This window comes from Sarcophilus harrisii, chromosome 3, assembly GCF_902635505.1.
Source record: "Sarcophilus harrisii chromosome 3, mSarHar1.11, whole genome shotgun sequence".
In the NCBI taxonomy this organism is placed as follows: Eukaryota; Metazoa; Chordata; class Mammalia; order Dasyuromorphia; family Dasyuridae; genus Sarcophilus; species Sarcophilus harrisii.
The window spans coordinates 365,877,546-365,902,642 of record NC_045428.1 but is presented as its reverse complement, the minus strand read 5'-3'; the positions used below and the strand labels follow the sequence as shown (position 1 = coordinate 365,902,642).

Genomic DNA, 25,097 nt, shown 5'->3' with positions numbered 1-25,097 from the left:
TCTTAGTTCGAGCTTAATTTTTATTGAATACACTATACATTGTGCTTTGTTGGCAACTTATTAATCATTTGAGACAGCACACAGTTACATATGATATTGTTTGGGGAAAGTACACTTAGTTTCTGCAAAATAAACTCCTCTTTCAGTATACCAGGATAACTTCACACATAGAAATACATCATCTATGCGTATTATCTTGGCCACCCTATCAGGTATGAAGAGGGGAAGCTGATCTAAGCTCAATGATTTATTGATTTCTGTAGTCTTAACAAACCTAATTAAGTTCATTTAATTAGACCTTCCTCTCATTATTCCCCAACTCTGACTGCTGTTTGTGATACTGCTTCAGTTAGGCTTCAATGTACCAGAAGCTCCCTTGCACAATTGCTAGCTTTCAGTTCCTGGTGTTCTACAAGTGTTTTAGCACTCCAAGTTCACCAGCTCTTCTCTTCGCAGAATCATCCTGCATTGAGTACAGCATCAGTACCCTTGCTTTGCTAAGCACAAGATGTTTGTTCTCTCTAGTAAGTTTTGAGAAGTCTCTGGGACACCCATGCAATTAAAAGAAATTCAGAATGTCAGAACACACTCAAGGAATGAAGAATAAACAACTAGCTCCTCAATTGGTGTTTTCCCATATTAACTTCCAGACTCATGTTTACAGGTTGCAATGTATATCAGTGTTCTCTGCCAACACCTCAAGTGCCCACTGTTCCTTATAATCTAACAGTAATAAAATACACAGATATACACATACAAATGTGTATATAGGTTATGCATACACATATATAGATATTGAAAAGTAGCAAAATTTATTACATTTATTCTAAGATATGATTTCTTAATCGATAGCTTGTAAATATTTGCTAATTTGTTTACATCAATTTCAATAATTTAATGCAAAAGTTACTTAATTAAAATGTCATTAAATGACATCAGCTAGTAAAAATAATTAATATGACTCCGGGAGCCTCTGCATTGTGTTTGTTAGAAACTTTCATCCACAACAACCAGTTTAAGGATTGTTTACATTTTAATTTTTTCCTAGTTCACTAAGGGTTAAAAAGTCCTTCCAAAAATACCTATGAAGATAAAAAAATACATATTAAATACCTTTTGTAAGCTGAATACTACCTTAGGCATTTGAAAATAATAATCAGCTAGAATGCTGGACTTTAAAAAGTTGGGAAGACTTCTAAGTCCAAATCCTGACTCACTTTTAGTAGCCATATGACCACAGAGGCAAATCATTTAACACCTTTGTCTCAATTATTTCCTCAGACATAAAATGGTGATAATAATAAAATGGTGATAATGATAACAAAGAATTGTTGTGAAGATCAAATACTTGCCAAATGCTTTGCAAACTTTTAAGCTATTATTATTACAATGACATTTTAAATTTTGCATAATTTGTGTTATATAACCTTTAGCCTTATAACAAGTCGGAAATGTTAAGTGCTTTATTACCTTCATTTTACATATGGAAACTGAGGCAGACACATTAAATGACTTGCCTAGGATCAGATGCCTTGTATATGAGGCAGGATTAATATCCAGTTCATCCTGATTCCAGGACTAGCACTAAGCTAATCAGTTGCCTAGATTTTTCATGGAACTTATGGTCTAGAAGAATTAAATAACCAATACTAATTGCTAAAACATGCAATATTATATAATAAGTGCATGTGAGAGTTATAAAACAAAGTGTAGTTTGAGATCTGGAACAGAGGAACAGGAAAAACAAACTGAAACCTTCAAAATATTTATTATAATTCATCTGCAATTTAACAGATTTTTTTTTAATCCAAGCTACACCTGTGAAATTTAGGGGTCTTTTGAACTTCAAGTTACCTTTTAAAGTGGAATTACAATGAATTAGAGACTCAAAAATTTCACTCATGTTCCTAGTAAACCAAAGCCTGAACACCTCAATACACTAAGTTTCAACAAACTAATCCAAAATTCACTGATTGATTGCCCTTAGAAGACAATAGCGTAGAGAAGAAAATGCAAATATATCCAAAAATATATGTAAAAGATTATTTACATGTCAGTATTACCCCTACTAATACCAACAGAAAAAAATCATTTGTCCATGAGGTGCCTGTAAATAAGATCCAATGAGATTAAGTCAAAGCTACCAAATAAGAGAATAAAAGTAATCAAACATCTTGACCAGGATGTCATTTGCGTGATTTTTGACCATACAAAAGTTGATCTTAATCTAGGTAAAATCATGAGAAGTCGAAAGTGGGCACCTGGGCAGCTTTTTTAGCTAGATCATGGATTATCAAGGGTAACAGCTAGGATTCATCAATAAAATGTTGTAAAAATGAAAATTTTAAAACTTTAATAATTAATTTAATAATTCTACTGAATAGAATGCTAGTTAGAGTCCCATTTGTATGCCTCTGATGCTAGAATGTTAAATTGTTAGTATGATTTGTGAAGATATTTTTTTTTTACTTTTACACTTGTTTCTAAAGCAACATGGAGCTTTTAAAAGGCATATGTGGCTCAAGAGTAGCAGATTTTATATCTCATTGCTTAATTTTGGTACTAAAAGCATATACCTAAGAACTATGATAGCAAACATAAAAGTTAGGAAAATTGTGTTAAATAGAGGTAAACCAAAATTAAAATTTTCTACAAGGGAAAATACAGTTTCACAAACAGTAAACACCTCTTCCTATGTGTAATACTCTTACTAAGTGCTGGGGAAAGAGGAATAAAATGTGATATAAGACATATGAATAAGACAAAATCCCTGTTCTGATGGAACTTCCACTCTTAACTACAATCTAAATAAATGAAGACTTAAATTCGTAAACTATTAACCCTCACTTGTTGCTTTACCAATAGGTTGAAATTACTCACATTTTAACATTCTTCATAATATAATATATATAGTATAAGGACATTTCCCCATCTTCTTCACCAAGCTACTAATCTCACTGACACACTAAAGAAGTTCTCTATTTTTTACTTTAATATGAGGAACTCACAGATCTTAGTTATGGTCTTAGATCATTCTACTGAAGCCACACTCCAGATAATGGCTCTTTTGAGAGGACTCCTGGAATTTTTTTTTCCTGAGAAAACCCTTCACGTAAATTTTATTACAACAACTTATTTTTTAAATTAGTTCTTTCACAACATATTTTCATATTTTTTTGAAAAATTCATTTTCATGAGCAATTCATGCTTTGTAATTTGGATTGTAAGCACTAATCCTTATTAAAACATAGGAATTTTCCTTTTATGTGATAAAATAGTATTCCAAAGGAAGTAAATTTTAATAATATCAAGTGAATTTCAAAAGAGAAAATGCCACCATTTTGAAACTGGCCAATCATATAATCACTGGAAAGGGTATATGGCCTAGACCAACCTCTTGGGAATAATTAAGTGAACTGAAATAAATTAGTTTGACAGAGCAAGTACATACATTTCTGCAATAAATTTTATTTCATTGTAGATGATTACTACACTAAACAAAATCACTTTCTACAGAAAATTAGAACACAAAAATCACTTTTTGGTAACAGAGTATACATTAATGTTTTGCAAGCCTCAATGAGACAAGGCTTTTTTCTTGGATTTCTGACATTTTAAAATTCTTGCCAAAAATCACAAATGGAAGAACTCAATTAGCCCACTTTCAAATTCTGGCTTTTCAAAAAACCTTTATGAAAGACTTTGAAGACTTGTACAAAGTTAAACTCCAGAGATGAGACACCTACATTGATCCAATCCAACAGATATTAAGCATCTTCTGTGTTTAATGAAGAGTGCCATGAATCAGGGATTCAAAATGAAGTTTGATAACGGTTCCTTCCCAATCTGAGTAAATTATGACATATAGAAAAAACTATGAGGTATGATTGTGATAAAGAACATAACGCTAGGAGAAAGTTGAGGAGAGGTTTTTGATAGGACCTGCCTTTTAAAAAGGCAAGGGGAGAAAGAAGAGGAAGAAAGATTACTTTAAATCTTATCTAGCTCATACTTATGAAGTGATACAGATGAAGAGCACATCTGTGTAGCATCTGTGCCACAGATATTCATGAAATAATATCTAATGTGTTAGTGAAGGCAGAAATGTTAAGTTCAGCCTCAAACAATATTGAAGCTCCAAGACTCCCTTCTCTCCCTTTTTACATGACTCTTTCCTACTTTCATCTTTAAAATACCAACCTTACCTGAAACCATAAGGTCTCTTCCCTCTCATTCACTTACTGAACCAGAGGAAGCAGTGGTTGAGAGAGGAAGGTACTAAGATCGCTTTACTTAAGAAAATTTTATCCAACAAGCCTTGGACATTTGATTGGGAACAATCTAGGAGATGGACAAAGGGATAAGAACCTTCAGGAACAGAAACAGCCTCTGGGAACAATGGCAAGCAAACAGGACAGGTAACCAAGATGACAATCTAATTCTGCTTTGTTATTTTTCAATCATAACCTGTTGACCTATTGAAAAAGGCCACATGTCAGATTTATAACAGGAAGGGTTCTTAGAAGCTGAGTAGTCCAGTCTTCTTAATCTTATATATGATGAAATATATGATGATGGAAGCTAAGAGAGGTTGAGGGCCTAGCCCAAGGTCATGTAAGTTGTATGGGTCAAAGGAAAGGCAGGTACCAAAGTCTGCTAGTGCTACTAAACTACATCACGACAGTCCTGAACATTTGAATTCAACAACTTAGGTTAAGCATTTACATTCAAGTCACCATCTGGGGTGTTAGAGGAATACAAAGGCCAAAACTTCTCAAAGAGCATACATTCTACTGGATGAGTTTCCTTCTCTGATTCCTTTACTAGAAAAACTTACTTCCAGAATGTTTTAGCTGCACTGACAAAAATAACAGATGCTGCATATTAATATCATTTTTTTCTATGTGATGGAAATAAATTGCGATGTAAAAAAAAATCCTTTTCTGATACCTCAACATATTGTGGTAACACATAGTAACAAATACTTGGTTCTCAAAAGTTATGCCAAGAAAGCACAAGATTCGGAAAAAAGTTACGGCTTAGGGACTATCATCTAAGAGCCCAGCAAGTTAAATTTTCAGAATGTCATTATTATAGGGCTGGTCATGCCCACAACAATTATGAACCTACCAATGGGCGAGAAAAGATTGTGATCCGCATAAGTGGAATCAACATTTATAATGACTCATTATATCTTTGATGTATGGTATAAAAAGTTTATTAGTATGTATCTAAAAAATTCCTCTCTCCTAAGACATTGTGCTCATTAGTTTTACATACTTAAGGGTCCATTTCCAAAAGGAAATGGAGAAATATAAAACAAAACTATAAAATAAAAGGTCATTATAGGCAGGTAGGATACGACACTGACAGTTTCTTTTAAAAAATTATTGGCTTAAAATGCAGCTGCCAGCATCAATTTTCAATATAGAAAATTGTAAATATATATGGTCTGTTTGGGGCAACATTTTGGATAACAAAGAAAAATTAGGTTCTCTGTAGCAATAGATACAGAGTGTATATCAGGAATTTGACAAGAATTTAACTGACAACATAGCTTTCATTTTACTAAAGACTGCATCATCCAAATTCTATGAACATGGAACTCTGGAAGAAGCTGGAAACAGCAATTTTTTATATTAGGTATTCTGGTTTCCTTTGGACTACACTGAATAAATGATGAATGTTCTGTGTACTAACTGCAAAGCCAACTTAAAGAATCATTCATTCACTATTAAAGAATACATAGCATTTAATTGATGATTCTTAATGGATAGTTTCAGTATAATACATATGGAAAAGCCTTGCCGTCATTATTAAAAGTTTTTAGACAACTAAAATACATCATTTGGAATAGAGTTCAATACTTAGAAGCACAGAAATACATATGAAAATCTCTCACCATCACCTTTAAAAATTCTTGGTTACTTGATAAACACAATGCCTGGGATAAGCCATTTAAAAATATTTTTCATATTTTGTAATAGTTTTTTACCCCTTGTTTCACTAAATACAAATTTGCAGAATATGGTATTCTGATCAAGATCATGTACTGTTTCAACATAAACAATATACATGAATCCTACAATATATCCCTTTGCAAAGTGATTCACCAATGAGTTCACTGAAGTTCACATAGTACGGTTAATATGTGATTTTATAATTTTTGAAACTTTTTTTGGATAAAGATATTTTTATACAGTAATTCTCTCCAAATTTTTATTTAAATAGAACCTGGGAAATACATAAATCTTTTTTGAATATCAGAACAAGGCAACTTGGTTAAACTTGTGGTGAATAAATTGCCTCCATGGGAAGGCTACTAAGAGCCCTATAATAGGGAATGCGACACATTTAATGTCCTAGAGGCAAGTCCCCAGCAGGCTCAAAACTCAGTGTCTGATCAATATATCAGGCCTATATGTCACCTACCTACTTCATTAAGATATAGTGATGAAGCTTTAGAGGTCTCCATATGGCTTTAAACAAAGGGGGGGGGGAGGGAAGATGACATCTAAGTATTAGTTATGTATCAGTTTTTACTAGTAGTAATTATAATAATTGGCAAAATTATTTAAAAAGCACACTATAAATGCCATTGGTCCTTACAATTATTTATATATTATCAGCTGCCTTACCACAATCCCAATCCAACCACAGCATTCATTCTCAAAACTCATTTTCATCATTTTTCTGCCTACAAAATAAAGTCCAAACTTCTTTGCCTGACATTCAAGACCTTCTATTTCTGGCTATAATCTACTTTTCCAAACATTGTTTACTCCTCGAAGCCTTTGCATCAGTACTACTCACCTTTCTCTGAATAAAGCTCACGTCTTTCCAGCTAGGAACTTTCACTGCTACTGCCATTTCCCCAAAAGAAATATTCTTCCTCTCCTTTGTTTCTACAAATCTTTTCCACCCTCCAAGGCCCAGCTAAAATCTCACCTCTTCAATGTAACCTTCCCAAATTACCTGTAGGTAAAAGTGATTTTTCCCTTGCTATTAATCCCTGTAGGAATTAGTGTTCAAATTAATCATTTGAAATTTGCTTTTTGCCCGTCTTTAACTTTTTAATTGTCATCTTCCCCAGCCACATTATAAGAGACTTCATTGTATTCCCTTTTGCAGAAAAGACACTCAACAAGTAACTAATCCCCATTTAACAAATGGAAACTTGCATTGTATAGGATACCAGAGTACTAGAATTCTAGTATCTTAAAAATCCTTGCCCAATGCTCTAGACAATGAGTCTGAAATTAAAATGTTTTCACTCCATGAGATACTGTTGTATTGACCTAACTGGTCCAAACACCAGTTTGAATCAACATAATTCACTGGGAACAATTAGAAGTTAGTCAAAACTCTCCTTAAAAAGACAAGTCTGATTCTAACCCCTATATATTTAGTTTATATTGGGCACAGCATTTCTTTTTTAACTATTAATAGCTATTTGCTGTGATTACTTAAAGCTTTTATTTATAAAGATCAATTTGAGGACTATGTTGGTAATAATTTGCAATTTTTTTCATGACTTAAAAATGAATTTTTCATTCTTGGTAAGCATACTCTTTTCAGTTTTCTTTCTTTTTTTTTTAACTTAACTGATATAATAAATGTTAAATCCATTTACCACCAGACCTCAATGTACCAAAAATCTCTGTGGTTTTCTCAAATTTTTTCTTTTTTTTGGCTACCTCCAAATCCTCTCCTCTAATGACTAGATGGAAGAGGTCTTTATGTAAAATATCATTCAAGAAGAAAAAAAGGTAAATTAAGATTATTTAGTCTGAAGGATACTGACAAATGTATGTCATTGTTATAGATTCAACATCTATCCAACTGGAAAGCTACTGGATTACTAATATCAAAGTGTCTAGCATCTACTGAATATTTTGGAATATGCAAAAACAAAAATATCGTTGTTCCACTATCTATAAGATATGCTTTCAGGTCATTTCACCCACAATGGTAGACTGTATTATCAAACCAATCACACACCCAATTTTCCTTATGAAGGTATTTACATTTGTTATATCACATTTAATTAAATTTTTGTACTTTGCTTTTCTGGGAATTTTATGAAACTAATGATTGTGTCAACATAGGAAAAAAGTTTAGTAAGACCAACACCCTCCATTTGACTTTGTTTTCTGGCAGCAGTTTTAACTTTCTCTCCCCACCCTTGGTTTCTTCATCTCCTTTACATTCTGCCCAAACTAAATTCAGAGAAATCAAAATTAAATATTGTTAAACTAAATTGGTTTCACTTCATATATTAAACAAAAAAGGCACAGGACTATTAGAAAATTCAAATAACTTTTGTCCTTTAAAGCAAATTATCTATACAGCTACAGTATATAACATACTGTCAACTTTTCAGCAATACAATCTACCTTATACCAATGGTCCCATGGGATAAATATGATAATTATATATATTCTTTAAATTTCTGAATACCCATATTATGATTAATATTTTTAATAGTATCGAAACCAAAAGTATTTTTTCAAAGACTGGATATTTTAAACATATAGAATGTGGTAGAATGTTATTTTGTGGCAGCACTGTCATAAAGCTTCAATATTCTACACCTATTAAAAATTCTAGCCAAAGAAAACTTCAACTGAAAGGCTTTGCCATATGTAAATAGATTGTGATAGCATATTTCTCTATTCATGTTTAAGTATTTTCTATATTATTTGTCAAAAGAAAAGTCCTCAATCTACATAGCTGCAAATGCGATTACTACCAAAGGGCAGAGACCTAGGAAAATGCACATTCACAAAAAATCATCACAATTTCTTTTTCTGGAAAAGTTTTATTTTATTTTTGTAAAATTAGTCCTCTTAAGGATCTTTAAGCTTACTCTTTCAGATCGATCCAAGTATTTTGATGAGTAGTTAAGTAGAAAGTATTCTTTTATGAAATTAGTTGTAAAAACACAAAAGGCATACTATTCCTTGAAGATAGAAAGAGTTCAGATATAAAATAAAAAAGGTAAAATATATGCAACTGAATATTCATGGAAAAATAGATGATTAATCCAAATATTCTGTAAAAAAAAAAAAAATCTTAAATTCATCTTCCCATGTGGAAAGTTATATGCATACAAATTATGCTGTGTAATGAATGTCTTTCTTAACTATTTGGTCATTTTTGAAAAATATTAGCTTTATTTTAAAAGATACCAACTTCCATTGTTTCAAAGAGCCTTCAAAATGTAAAAAAAAAAAAAAAATAAAAAAAAAATCCAAAAAAAAAATCCTGTTAACCAAAATAATAAAAAACAACTTATCAAATCATTCTAAAGAAGTACCCTAAAATTTATGCCCTAATGATCCCCTTTACATTAAATCCAAATAGATTTGCAAAAGGAAAGTATTAAGAAAGGCCAACTCTGTGTGTGTGTGTGTGTGTGTGTGTTGGTGTCGTTGGTGTCTGTGTGAGAAAGACAGACAAACAAAGAGAAAGAACACTTCTTTTAAATTTTAAGAGTCAAGGTATGATATCAAAGTATTGTCTTATATGTCTTCCCTTCCTATATTTTCCTGTCATAAGGCCAAGACTGGATGAGGGATATCTCCACTTGATCAAACTAGGAGTTCAACATTTTACTTTCCATTCTTTTAATACAGGATATATTAATACAAATCCAGCTGCTCTCCGTCAAGGCTGACATACTCCAATCCTTAGCCTTCAACAAATAGGAAAATATGAAAGTGCTCTAATCCCAATCAAAGTTTAGATTTATCATTTTGTTTTGCCTGAAAGTAGTTAGGAAAATCATCTGATGACTAGTTTTCTAAGCTGCTTTCTTACCTTTATGCCATAAAAAATTAAAAGAAATCCAGCACTTCTTTTTAAAACTTGAGGTTCTTAACTGTGCCTATGTAAAAACTAAATGCTGCAAAATTTTAAAAACAATAAATCTGTCCTAACTATTTAATCTTTCAGCCAAAACTCCCATTGCCCACAAACTCCCCAGTAACTTTCCAATTTGCAGTTTCCATGACTACTGTATCAGAAGATACTTATTATTAACTTCATTGTACCATATGGATTAGAAGTTCTATGAAACAGATACAGAAATTTTATTCCACCATTGGTTACTGCTAGTTATTCTCATTCTTCACATTTTGAGCCCACACACTAGAAGTATTGGGCATTTCAGCAGAAGAGGTTCCGGGGTGGTTTGTTTTATTCATTCCTGGAGAAGATAGCTGAGAAGGTGTTACTGTACACAGTGGAGTCCGCTTCAGTTTGATCACTCGAGTTGGCGTAGGCTTCTTTTCTGAGAGGGAAACCTTCACTGGGGATGTATGTGTTTCACCATTTTCTGCACTTTCAGTTCCACAGGATGCCTGTGAATTCATAGACACTGAAATGCCAGGGTCAGGTATGGTTTTTGACACAGTATGGCATCGAGCTAAATGACTGCCACTACTAGGCCGCTTAATTGTCATCTGGGAAGAGGTTTTTGAAGTATTAGATGTAATCACCTTTACTGAAGCAGAATTCTTGACTTTGATATGTGTGCTTGTTGAAGGACCCAAAAATCTAATGGGTTTAGGTCCTGCTTTACAGTTCACACCATCCTCTTCCTCTTCATTCAAGGCTATCAAGCGCCTGTAAATATAAAGGACTGTCATTTTCAAAATTTTACACAATCCATAATAATGAAATAATGTTTTCAAAGTTAATCTTCAGGTTAATCAAAAAGATTTCTTTCAAGTTCAAAAATTTAAAAAAAATTAACAAAGCTACTCTCTTGTATAAAACCAAACCCATTAGATAAAGTTAACAATCTCATAAATAGATCTGTCTCTTTATAAGAAATGTTCTATATGACAAGCTTCGCACAATAAACTGAATTATGAAATTATATTTAGAATTCAGAGCTAATGCTAATTTTTAAATGCATAATTTATTCACTCAAAAAAATCATCAAAATTTTGTCATTATGAATTTCCAATATTTCAGATGCAAAAATTATTTTATATTTGCATAATTCAAGAGACATGACCAGACTTTTCATGTATACATGTATCTAAACTTCCACTGTGTCAGAATCTTTAATATATAAAAAAAAAAATCTTCTATTAAAAATATATTGTAAACCTGGTTCAAATAAATCAAACACCATCTCCATAAAGTTATATAGTCTCTTTTGAGTAGTTTTATATCTGCTTCCAAACCCATGATTCAACTGTGTGGAAAACTTCCTCCCATCAATTCAGATAAGCAACTACTATCATGATAATTTGTAAGGGAGCCAGAGTCAGGAAGATCTGAGTTTACATGCTGCCTCACATGCTTATTAGCTGTGTGACCATAAACAAGTCATTCAATCTATCTTGGTTTGCCTTGGTTTCCCCATCTATAAAGTGAGGATAACAATAAATATCTACCTCACAGGGTTGTTGTGAGGATCAAATGAGGTTAACATTTGCAAAAAATTTTGAGAACCTGGAAGTACTACAAAAGTAGTAGCTATCACAAGATATGAAAATGAAGAGTCTTAGAGAGCTGCTTAGGGCACTGAGCGTTGAGTGACCAAGGATACACAACTCATGTTTGTCAAAGGTGGGACCTGAATCTCATCTTAATAGAAGCAAAATAGCCTTCTATCCACTAAGACAACATGGCTGCTCATTATTTCAAAGATAAATGAATGGAGTATACTGTTTAGATACTTGCTCTGTTTATAAAGCATATACTTATACATATAAAAGTATCATCTTATGTCCCTCTAAAAGAATATTAAAAATTTAAGACAGACCAAGGCAGTTCCAAAAGACTCATGTCAGAAAATCCTATCTATATTTAGAGAAAGAACTATGAATCTGAATGTGGATTAAAGCAAACATTTTACTTTTTTAAAAAATTTTTTTGGTCTTCATGGTTTTTCTCTTTTGTTTTGCTTCTTCTTTCACAACATGACTAATGTCAAAATATGTATACATGATTGCATATATATAATCTATATCAGATTGCTGGTTGTTTTAGGGAAGGATGAAGGGTAGAAATGAAGGGAAGAAGAAAAATCTTATAAAAATGAATGTTAAAAATTATCTTTATAATTAATTGGGAAAAAAAATACTATTTACTCAAAAAAACATCATCACCTTAAGATAGAAATCTTATTAATAAAACAGGAGTAGAGAGGATATAGGAATGAGTACCCAACTCTATGTCTTAATAGCTTTGTGACATTGAGCAAATCACTTAAGTCTTCTGAGTTTTTCATCTATAACATGAGAATGATAGTTTTGTAATCTACATTTAACAAGATTATTATTATATATGCCAGATTATACAAAACTATGCACTATAAAACACTCCATAAAGATGCAATTATAGGTATATAACTTAAACCAACTGAATTAACAGTATCTTTCAAAACAATAGCCAACATTTATATAGCACCTTAAGAGTTACAAAGTACTTTACATATATTATCTTATTTGATTTTTGAATCTTTCTTTAAATCCCATCTTTAAATTTCTCAAATAATTTTTAATGCTCTTCTTTTCTCTTTCCTGATCTTTAATGGAGGTGGACCCTATTTTGTTCAGTCAAAATAAATTCAAATGAATGTGACATGACATAAGTAATTTAAAAATAAATATCAAAAATTCTAAAAGATAATAAACACAAATTATACTTCAGTCATCTTTGAACTTATCCAAAGAGAAGCAAGAATTGTTTTCTCTTTTTAAAAACAACACAAACAAAAACAATATAGATCCTTGACTAGGCTAGTGAAGTATAATCAATGAAACAAATAACCTTTTTCTAATTGGAGCCATGTGACGGAGATTTCCCTGTAAAGGTCGCTCTTCAAGAGTCCAGCATTCTATTAATTCCTGTGGAACACGCCAGTAGCTAACACCTACAATGCAAAAGAAAACATTAGAATGATATCCTATATTGAAATATTTAGCCACTAAGAAGCCATATAAGATCAAGGAGAAGAATTGTTAATTTCTAAATAACATTCCACACAAGAGAGGTACAAATATATAAATGTAAATCTCACAAGAGATTTATAATGAAATCATTAATGAAAGGAAGCCTGGCATAGCAGAAAGGGGATTGGAATAGAATTATGAAGATTTAGGTTCAAGTTCCACTTTTGACACTTGACTATTTAAAGCCACTTTGAACAAATTACCTTCTCTAGGCCTCAGTCTATTCTACAAAATGAAAAAGCTGACCTATAGGATTTTTAAGGTCCTTTTCATAAAAGAGACTTCCGGAAGATACTATTATCAATTTCTTTCTGGAAGAAAAATACTATAAATGTTATTTTACAGTCATCAATGAAGAAAAGGAATAGGAATTAAACATAAACCATGTAGCCTCCATGAAAATACTTGAATATTTCCAAAGAGTAAGGAATATGAGACATAGCATGGCAGAGAAAATAGACACCTGGCCTCCGAATCTGGCACATAATGGCTGTAGGACACTAGGAAAATTTTCTAAGACTGTAAATTATACAGAAAGTGCCAACCTACATAAATAGAGAAAATTTCCTCATCTAATAGTTCCACATACAATGAAAATGAAGTTCTAGTTTCTTTTCCTAGGAAATATGATCTAAAAACAATGATTTGAAAAGGATACACAGAACCCTTTTTTTATTCACAGAAGTAGGCAGAAAGAACCATTAATATACTTGTTTCATTTTCTATGGACATACATGTAACAGTTAAGATTCAATTATACTACAAATTGTAAAAATAGTATCTTTTGTTCATTAATGATGCCCCTTGATTATGATATTCACTGTTTCCCAATTATTAAAAGAGAAAATAAGGACAGAATTCTTTTTAGAATTCTAAATCTTAAATGGTCAAACAGGATTAAGAAACAGTTTTTAAAAGCACTGTAAACTAAGAACAGTCATATAAAGATTATTTCAAATCATCAATAAAAAGGGAAATCAAAATAACTCTGAAGTTTTATTTCACACACAGTCAATTGGTAAAGATAACAAAATGTAGGCATAGTTAATATTAGAGCACCTACAAAAAGACAAGAATACTAATAATATTGTTTGAGCTGTGGACTGCTCCAATTATTTTATAAAGCAAGTGAGATTGCCACTTTAAAAAAGAATAAAAATGTCTGTGCCCTTTGATCCAGATATTTCATGGTAGGCATACATTCCAAAGGCATACATTCAAAAGTTGAAAGAAAGGTTCAATAAACATTTAAATATTTATAGCAGCACTTTCTCTAATAACAGACAAATAAAAATAAAAAGATTGCACAAATTGGTAAATGGCTAAACAAGTAAATACTTGTAATGTAATATTTATTGCACCATAAAAAATGATAAATATGAAGAATTCAGAGAAACATGAGATGTATATGAACTGATGCATAGTAAAAGTAAGCAATCTGATATGAACAATTTTCAGATGAAGAAATTAAAACCATTTCCAGTCATATGAAAAAAGTCTAAATCACTATTGATTAGATATGCAAATTAGGACAATTCTAAGGTACCACCTCCTCACTTCTCAGATTGGCTAAGATTTAAAAAAAAAAAAAGATAAATGGTGGAGAGGATGTGGGAAAACTGGAATAATAAAACATTTTTGGTGGAATTGTGCAGTTTAACTGCTACAATGGGGAGGGGGGGGGAAGGAAGGAGGGAAATCATTGATATCATACCTTCACCTTCCCAAGTATCAAATGCATCCATCATCTTCTTCAATTCAGCTACTGAGTAATAGCTCCAAATGTACTGAACATTATTTCCAGCCTCTCTAGAAATATTTTTAAAGGTGAGAAAAATAAAACATTTAGTATACTGTACATATATCAACCTACAATTTACATCTATATCTACCTTAGTGCCTTAGTGGTTCCCTACAAGAGGGCTGAGAAATTATTGGAAGAAGCCCTCAAATCAGTATATAGGCCAAAAGCATTATTATTACTTTGGTCATTATTTAGTGCCAAAAAAATGTGGTTTATAAACAATAAGTTTCTAAATGAAGACACGTGTGATCAGCACCCCTTCTGTTAATGTTAATAATGCCATAGTTGCAAATCTGACATCAAAAGAAAAAAACAGCTAAAAACTTTCATGTGGTAATTCTTTAAAATATGTCTTCATGGAAGAGGCAAAGGCAAGATGTCAAAGTAGCAGAAGTAGCACAATAAGTTCCATCATCCTCACTCCAAGAAAAAACTTCCTCTAAACAGACCTAGAAAATGCACCTGACAATCCTCATGGGGAAATCCAAGACAAAGTCACAGGGAGTCATGATCCCAGAACAGGGTGGCATAAATGCACAGAAAGTTCTGCAAATATTGAGAATGGTGTATAGCCAGGAACTGTGCAGAACCTTCTAGCACCCAGGCAAAGACTACAGTAGGGCAAGAAGAAGTCCCAGACCGGGACATTGATGCATTGTTGGTGGAGTTGTGAACGAATCCAACCATTTTGGAGAGTAGTTTGGAACTATGCTCAAAAAGTTATCAAACTGTGCATACCCTTTGATCCAGCAGTGTTACTACTGGGATTATATCCCAAAGAGATTATAAAGAAGGGAAAGGGACCTGTATGTGCACGAATGTTTGTGGCAGCCCTTTTTGTAGTGGCTAGAAACTGGAAACTGAATGGATGTCCATCAGTTGGAGAATGGCTGAATAAATTGTGGTATATGAAAATTATGGAATATTACTGTTCTGTAAGAAATGACCAACAGGATGATTTCAGAAAGGCCTGGAGAGACTTACACGAACTGATGCTGAGTGAAATGAGCAGGACCAGGAGATCATTATATACTTCAACAACAATACTAGATGATGACCAGTTCTGATGGATCAGGCCATCCTCAGCAACGAGATCAACCAAATCATTTCTAATGGAGCAGTAATGAACTGAACTAGCTATGCCCAGAAAAAGAACTCTGGGAGATGACTAAAAACCATTACATTGAATTCCCAATCCTTATATTTATGCACACCTGCATTTTTGATTTCCTTCACAAGCTAATTGTACAATATTTCAGAGTCTGATTCTTTTTGTACAGCAAAATAACGTTTTGGTCATGTATACTTATTGTGTATCTAATTTATATTTTAATATATTTAACATCTACTGGTCATCCTGCCATCTAGGGGAGGGGGTGGGAAGGGGTAAGAGGTGAAAAATTGGAACAAGAGGTTTGGCAATTGTTAATGCTGTAAAGTTACCCATGTATATATCCTGTAAATAAAAGGCTATTAAATAAAAAATAAAAAAAGAAGTCCCAGACCTATCCTGGGGCTATATGCATGATGAATATGGAAACATAGTTAGAAGAATTACATGTTTAACCTATATGGGATTGCTTGCTGTTTTTTTGGGGGGAGGAGAGGGAGAAAAATTTGAAACACAAGATTTTGCAAAGGTGAATGTTTCTTTGCATGTATTTTGGAAAAATAAAATACTATTTTTTTAAAAGCACTATGAGAAAAAAGATTAGAAAAAGAATTAACATCCTGACCCTTGAAAAAAAGCTTGCTAAAACAAAAAACTCTCTGAAAATCAGAATGGAGCAAATAAGTCAATAGATCTATGAGGCAACAAGAAACATTAAAATAAAGTTAAAACACTGAAAAAAAAAATAGAAGAAAACATATGTTATCTCATAGTTTTTTTTTTTAAATGACCTGGAAAATTGGCTGAGCAAACAAACTATTTTAATGCCATGATTAAAACAAAAACTTAGACATCTTATTTCAGGAAATCCTAACAAGAAAACTGCCCAGATCTCTTACAAGTAGAGGACAAAGTAAAAATAGAAAGAATCCAGCAATCATCTCCCAAAAGAAACTCCCCCAAATGAAAATTCCCAAGAAAATTAATCAAATAAAAAGGCTCAAAGACCAAAAAAAAAAAAAAAAAAAAAAAAAAAAAAAAAAAAAAAAAAAAAAAAAAAAAAAAAAAACTGAAAGTAGCCAAAAAGAAAGAAATCAAGTAGCCACAGTCAAGATCATACATAATTTAAGTTTACAGAAGACTATAAAGAAATGGAACTCGTGGCAAACCATATTTCAGAAGGCAAAGGGTATATAAGCCTAAAGCCAAGAATTACTTTTCCAACAAAATTGAATATAATCCTACAAGAGTAAAAAATGGACTTTTAAATGAAATAGAGGATTTTCAAGTGTTAATGATAAAAAAAAAAACTACAGAAAATTCTAAAGTTCAAATATAGGAGTTAAGAGAAACACAGAAAGGTAAAACTGAATATATAAGAATAAACTGCTTAGTTTTTAATATAGAGAGAACCCTATCATCATCAGGGCTCATTGAGTAAGATGAATTATAGAGAACGCTTGGGAATAGTTCTATTATGTGCTAAGATCTTAAAAGCACAGAAAGGAAATTTAATAAAAGAATACACTTTTGTTGACAAGGGGACAAGGGGAAGAAAAAAGATTGTGGGACATTCTCTCACATAATCACGGTATGCAAGTAGACATCAATTCAAACAAGGATGAAAAAATAGAAGGGAAGATAATGCTTGAACCTCACTCTCATGCAAACTAGCCAAAGGAGGGATAGAAAATACCCACAACTGAATACAGAAATAAATTTCATTCAAGAGGAATAGGAGGGAAAAAAGAAAGCAGAAGGAAGAAGTAGAGGGAGGATAGACTAAATAAGAAGGGAATTAATTAGTCCTTGCCAAAACAAAGCATGAAAATCTACCAAAAATTTATTGCTCTTTTTGAACTGGTAAAAAGTGGGAATATGAAGGTGCTCATATAGACAATTAAAAAAGACTAAAATGCCAATATAGTTTAATGGGGAAAAAATAACAAAAAATTTATTATAAAATACCTAACTATAATGCCAACCTCCCATTCTGGTATATATCATAGGATAAAAAAAAAAAAAATGCAAAAGAATGTCTTTTAATAAAGGGCTTTGACCTAGTTAGAGATTACTTTAGGCCTATGATGTCATTAAACCTTTCTACCAGTGCAAACCTGCAACACCTTCATAACTTAGGGTCTTAGGGCCTTAAGGGATTAAGTGACCTTCCTAGAGACTGACAAGTAGTATGTGACAGAAAGGATTCCTACTCAGGTTTTCCTGATTCTAAACTAGCTCTCTACACATTATGCCACACTACCTTTAACTGTATTATCTCCAAGAGGGTTGCTAAGTAAATCAGTAATGCAGGTAAAGGAGTTGTACAACTGTTCAAAGGATCACAGGAATCCTTTTTCTTGGCACTGACCATGCTCAGATAGTCTCAAGTCTCAGGGTAAAAAGAAGCACCAGCATACTAGAGCTTATGGCTGCAAGTGAGCAGGGACACTGGTTGGAAAATTTTGTGCTGTACAGAATGCTTGTGGTCACTCAAAGCTTTACCAAAGCACAGGTCAGAAGTGCAGTAAACACACCTATCCTCTCCTTGGAAGAACTGAAAGCTTACAGACCTCCAAAAATCATGGAAAAAAACATGGAACTTGAGACAATGCCTATACCACCCAGGAAGTTGAACCTAACATTAACATAATGTTAAAAGTTAAAAATAGTCTGGGGAAAGTGAGCAAGCAACATAAAAAGATCCTAAGCATAAAAAGTTACCATCCTAACAAGAAAGATCAAAACAAACTCAGAAGAAGATAAACAAAATCAAAAGTACTACATTCAAAGACTCAAAGAAAAATGTGAATTAGTCTCAGGCTCAAAAAGAATTCCTATAAGAGTTCAAAAAAAATTTTAAAAATCAAATAAAAGAGGCAAAAAAGGAAAAATTGGGAAAAGAAATTCCAGTGATGTAAGAAAATTATGAAAAACAAGTCTTGGTAAAAGAGACACAAGAAAAATCACACTTTAAAAAACAAAATAAGCCAAGGGTAAAAAAGAGGCACAAAAATCCAGTGAAGAAAAAAACTCATAAAAAGTAGATCTGATTAAATAGAAAAGGAGATATAAAAGCAGAAGCTACGAACTCCATGAGACATAAAGAAACAGTAAAACAAAATTAAAAAAAAAATTTTTTTTTGAGTAAAATACTCTTTGAAAAAACAATTGACCTGGAAAATAGATTGAGGAGAGATAATTTAAGAATTACTGGATTACTTGAAAGTCACAATCAAAAAAGGAGAAATAGAAATTGCAAAAAATCCATTGATTCCCTTCTGAAAGATATCCCAAAATGAAAATCCGAGGAATGTGACAGCCAAATTCCAAGAGCTCCTTTGTCAAGAAGAAAATATTGCAAGCCGCTAGAAATGAATAATTCAAATACGGTATCACAATCAGGATAACAAAAGATTTAGAAACTCCTATATTAAAGGAAAGAGGGCTTGGAATATGATCTTCTGGAGGGCAAAAGAGCTATGATGCAACAAAACTAAATATAATCCTTCAGAGGAAAAAATGGATAATTAACAAAATAGAGGACTTTCAAGAATTCCAGATGAAAAGTCCAGAGTTGAATAGAAATTATGAATTTGAAATATGTCTCAAAAATAAAAAAGTAAACCTGAAAAATCATAAAAAATTCAATAAAGTTAAAAACTATCTTCTTACATGGGAAGATGATGCTTATAATTCTTTTTTTTTTATTTTCTCTCTTTTTTTTTATTTTTTATTTATTTATTTTTATTTAATAGCCTTTTATTTACAGGTTATATGCATGGGTAACTTTACAGCATTAACAATTGCCAAACCTCTTGTTCCAATTTTTCATTTCTTACCCCCCCCCACCCCTTCCCCTAGATGGCAGGATGACCAGTAGATGTTAAATATATTAAAATAAAAATTAGATACACAATAAGTATACATGACCAAACCATTATTTTGCTGTACAAAAAGAATCAGACTTTGAAATATTGTACAATTAGCTTGTGAAGGAAATCAAAAATGCAAGTGAGCATAAATATGGGGATTGGGGATTCAATGTAATGGTTTTTAGTCATCTCCCAGAGTTCTTTCTCTGGGCGTAGCTGGTTCAGTTCATTATTGCTCCACTGGAAATGATTTGGTTGATCTCGTTGCTGAGGATGGCCAGGTCCATCAGAAGTGGTCATCATATAATATTGTTTCTGAAGTATATAATGATCTCCTGGTCCTGCTCATTTCACTCAGCATCAGTTCGTGTAAGTCTCTCCAGGCCTTTCTGAAATCATCCTGTTGGTCATTTCTTACAGAACAGTAATATTCCATAATTTTCATATACAACAATTTATTCAGCCATTCTCCAGCTGATGGACATCCATTCAGTTTCCAGTTTCTAGCCACTACAAAAAGGGCTGCCACAAACATTCGTGCACATACAGGTCCCTTTCCTTTCTTTATAATCTCTTTGGGATATAAGCCCAGTAGTAACACTGATGCTTATAATTCTTAAGAACTTTCTTATTATTAGGGAAGTTAGAAGGAGTACCCCAAGATACAAAGCATGGTAAAAGTTAAATACGATGGAATGATTATCTTAAAAAATAAAATTATGGGTGAGAAAGAAATATACTGGGAGAAGGGGAAAAGAAGAGGTGGAATGGGGGGAATTATCTTATATAAAAGATGAACAAAATAGCTTTTCTAGTAGAAGAAAAAAATGGGGAAGGTGGGAGGAACAGATGAGTCTTACTTTCATTAGAACTGGCTCAGAGGGAATAACATACACACTCAGTTAAGTATAAAAAACTATCTTATCCTATAGGAAAGTAGAAGATGAAAGGGAAAAAAATATTCAAGGAGGGGATAGAAGGGAGAGAGGATTGGGGAAGATGATAGAAGCAAAACATTTTTGAGGATGGAAGAGGTGAAAGGAGAAAGAAAGAAAAAGAGAGAGAGAAAGAAAGAAGGATTAAATGGGAGGGGAAATACAGTTAGCAATCATAAACATGAAAAAAATTTAAGTGCAAATTTCTTTGATAAAGGTCTCATTTCTCAAATATATAGATAAATGATTTAAATGTATAAAAATAAGAACAATTTCCCAGTCAATAAAATGGTCAAAGGATATGAACAGGCAACTTTCAGATAAAATAATCAAAACTATCTATAGTAATATAAAAAAAAAGTTCTAAATCACTATTGATAAGAGAAATGCAAATTAAAACAACTCTGAAATATTACCCTTTATCTGTATATTGGCTAATATAACAGCAAAGGAAAATGACAAATGTTGGAGATGTGGGAAAATTAGGACATTAATGTACTATTGTTGGAGTGATGAATTGATCCAACCATTTTGTAATCAATTTGAAACTATGCCTAAAGACTTACAAAACCATGCATACATACCCTTTAATGCTGAAATACTACTACTAGGTCTGTATCCTGAAGAAATAAAAAACAAAATGGAAAAGGACTAATGTATACAAAAATATTTATAATAGCTCTTTTAATGGTGGCAAAGAATTAGAAATTGAAGAGGATGTTCATGAATTGGGAAACAGATAGCCAAATTATGGTATATGATTATGATGGAATACTATGGTTTTTTAATAAATGATGAGCAGGGTTCTCAGAAAAACTTGGAAAGACTTACATGAACTGATAGAAAGTAAAATGAGCAAAACCATGAGAACATTGCATATAGTACTGTGAATGACCTGACTATTCTTAGGAATACAATAATCCAAGACATTCCAAAGAACTTTTGATGAAAAATGCTTTCTGTCTCTAGGGAAAAAACTGATGGATTCTAAATGCCTATTAAAGCATTTTTTAAAATTTTCTTTATTTTTCTTTGTTAGGTTTTTTTTTCTGTGTTTTCTTTCAAAACATAACTAATATGGAAATGTTTTACCTGACTCATATATATAACCCATATCAAATTTCTTACCTTCTCAATGAGGGGAATGATGAAAAGAAGGAGAGAATTTAAAACTAAAATTTTTAAAAATGAATGTTAAAAATTGTTTTTTAAGAAATTGGAAAAAGAAACAAATAATTTTTTTAAAAATATGAGTGCCAAGAATACTGCTAAGCAAAGCAGATGATATGAAACAAAAATCCCTGTTTTCATGAAGCTTATGTTCTAGAAGAGGGATAACATGCCCACAGTAAAGTGGAAAGAAAAGCAGATTTGGAACTGAGTTCAAATCACAGTTCTGCTGATTGGATGACTTTAAACAAGTCACTTAACTAAATTGGGTCTTGGTTTCCTTACTTCTAGCTATAAATTTATATAATAATTTAACACAAACACAGATAACCATAATATATAACATTACATGACAAGTACATTACAATTGCAAACAATGAGATTCCACGCGGAAGATTTGGAACCTCAAATAGAACTTCTTTGCAACTGTAATAGTAAAATAAGGTAAGGTACCATAGAAAGTTTCATTTGAGCTGTGTTCTAAAGAATGGGTAAGAATTCAATGGAACAAGACAGAGAGGAGTGAACATCTGAGACAAATGGAATAGTCTGAGGAAAGACACGGACATGGAGAGGATCACAAAGTATGTGAATTAGGATGTATGTAGAGAGGAATAATATGACAAAATGCAGCACCAGATTACAGACAGCCCTCAAAGATTAAAAAATAGATCTGAACAGATGATATCCACAGGATTTTTATCAGAAGAATAATATGGCCAGCATAAGACAACAGAAATATAATTCTGATAGCATGTATTGGAACTGAAGCATGGATGGGAGAGGAGGAAAATAAGAGTTGATAAGGAGGCTATAAAAAGTCACAGGATGGCAAGGAGAACTTATAATAGGGTAGAGGAAGTAGGAAATAGAAAAAGGGAGTTAGATACCAGGTGTAATATGAAGGTACAATTGAAAGGATTTAATAACTAACTAAATATGAGAAGTGTGAAAGGGAAAGGGAAAAATGTGAAGACCATGTATTTTTAAATCAGCAGGAGTCAGGAATTCAGGTTAGGGGAAAATCGCCAGTCTTTATTCTCAGTGAAGAAGGATCAGAGGTGGAAGAGAATCGGTGATAGCAATGTGTGTAGCTGAGTCAAGAAGCTAGCTAGACTAGCAGCCACAAGACCAGCAGCTAGGAGAACTGGAACCCAGGCCCAATCTCTCCCAGCTTCTCTTCCTGTCTCTCTCTGCCTCCACCCAACAAAATCGTCATTTCCTCTACAACACATCAAGACTTGCACGGAGAGTGGGCAGGGACCATTCTTTATCCAATCATGTATATTAATAGAGTATAGTCCAATTACTATTTAGCCTCATGTACTTGGGACCTCAGTGCATCAACTCAAACCTCAGCCCATTACAGAAAAAGACTTCAAAAGACAGATTCAGTAAATAAATGATGGTAAGTAAAAAGAGTAAAATCAGAAAAGAGACAAATTGAGGTGGAAATATAATCTTGATCTTGGACATGCCAAGTTTGAGAGGTCCATGGGAATTCAAGTAGAGATTTCTGAAGGCAACTGGAAATGTAAGTTTAAAGGTCCCAGAAAGAGTTAAGAGTAGAAATACAAAATCTAAATTTCCTCATTTTTATCCTTATACACCATGTGGCCACCTTGAGATAAAACTCATACCAAACATACATTCAGTTTTTTCATCTTTTGGAAGGGGGTGAGGAGGGAGATCACATGGTCTGAAGCTTATTCTCCCTCTAAATCTTATAATAATATGATTTCCAAAAACATAAAAAATATAAGGCTAATGACAAAGCATTTACAAAAAATACATTTCTTGCTTTTTTTTTTTTTTTTTTTTTTTTTGCTGAGGCAATTGGGATTAAGTGACGTGCCCAGGGTCACACAGCTAGAAGTGTTAAGTGTCTGAGGCCACATTCAGGTTTTCCTGACTTCAGGGCTAGTGCTCTATCCACTGTGCTACCTAGCTGCCCCAACATTTCTTAAAAGTATTCAGACAGAAACCCTATCCCATCTTATAAATTATAATCAAACTCCTTTAATTTAAAAATAGAATTTTTATTTTCATATATGTGGTAAAAATACAAACTTTAAATAGTCTGATGCCATTTATGATCAATGTCATTTTTTTGGCAGCATATATTGAAAGCAATTAATGTTATGCAAATTTTAATTATTTTTTCATATTCAAATCTGTACTTACCTTTTATATATGCTACGAATTCTTCCTCCTAGTTGTTTATCAATAGCATCAGTTCCATCTGCTTTTGTAGCATACACTCCAATAATTCTACTTTCACAGCTTGCTCCAGATGTGCTGAGATAGTGTAGAACCCAAACAGTAGGTTTGTTGCAGGATAACCCATAAGAATCACAAAAGTCTGTCAAAGCCTAAAACGGAAATCAGAAAATTTGTATTTAATTCAGTGAGAATGATTTTGCCATATGGACTTTTCAGAAAGCAATATGGTACAGTCAAAAGGGAACTGGACTTGGAGTCAGGAGAGACTTGGAGCTAAATGCAGCTTCTAATACTTAATGCTGAATATAATATGGACATCCAATCATTCTAACTCACTGAAGCTCAGAATTTTGGAACTAAAGAGTTCCAACAGCTTCAACTACCACAATAATAGGGATTATAGGAATAAACCACAATGCTAGGTTGTCTACATTAAAAAAAATTGTTTTTCATCTGTTCATATCTTGTCTACCCAAACCATTCTGAAAGCTCCTGGACCAAGGGTCTATATATGTCAATCTGAGTCTATGTGTATTTATTTATATATGTGTGTCTCTCTACATTATGTATGTACACATACACAAACACACAAGACACAGTCCAGATAGATAAGAAATACTTCTCTAGTTCCTAATATTGTATTATCAATATAGTAAATGCTAAAGAAATGTGTATTATATGAATTTGTATGTAGTCATTTCTTTCCTAATTATCAATTAAAAAAAAAAGAATCATGGAATACAAATCTAGAGTGCTAGATGTATCTCAAAAGGTTTTCTTTTCCAGCAGTTGGCTTTCAAACAGGTAGAGTTTTTATTCCCATTTTATAGAAAAAAACAACTGATGCCCATGGAGGTTAATTCATTTAACTAAATCAATTCCTAAAACAAATTCAGTAGCAAAACAAGAACAGCAAGTAAAAGGTCCCAAGAGCGTTAGTTAAAAGACAATCCTTACTGAGTTTTGAGTATGGCCTGAGCCTACAGCTCCTATAGCATTCCTTCA

General features: G+C 32.6%; 1 protein-coding gene across 2 annotated transcripts in view; it reads right to left on the bottom strand.

The window, feature by feature from the left end:
* Nucleotides 1-8,801: 8,801 nt before the first annotated feature.
* The window catches only part of KCTD18 (potassium channel tetramerization domain containing 18), a 35,100-nt gene continuing 18,804 nt past the window's right edge, over nucleotides 8,802-25,097 (bottom strand). For both annotated transcript variants that reach the window (XM_003764088.4, XM_031960229.1), the window contains exons 4-7: nucleotides 24,054-24,241; nucleotides 14,689-14,783; nucleotides 12,793-12,895; nucleotides 8,802-10,629 (exon numbers count right to left, since the gene is read on the bottom strand). In XM_003764088.4, the coding sequence (XP_003764136.1) occupies nucleotides 10,116-10,629; nucleotides 12,793-12,895; nucleotides 14,689-14,783; nucleotides 24,054-24,241 (900 nt within the window). In that variant the 3' untranslated portion in view covers nucleotides 8,802-10,115. The remainder of the gene's footprint in view (nucleotides 10,630-12,792; nucleotides 12,896-14,688; nucleotides 14,784-24,053; nucleotides 24,242-25,097) is intronic.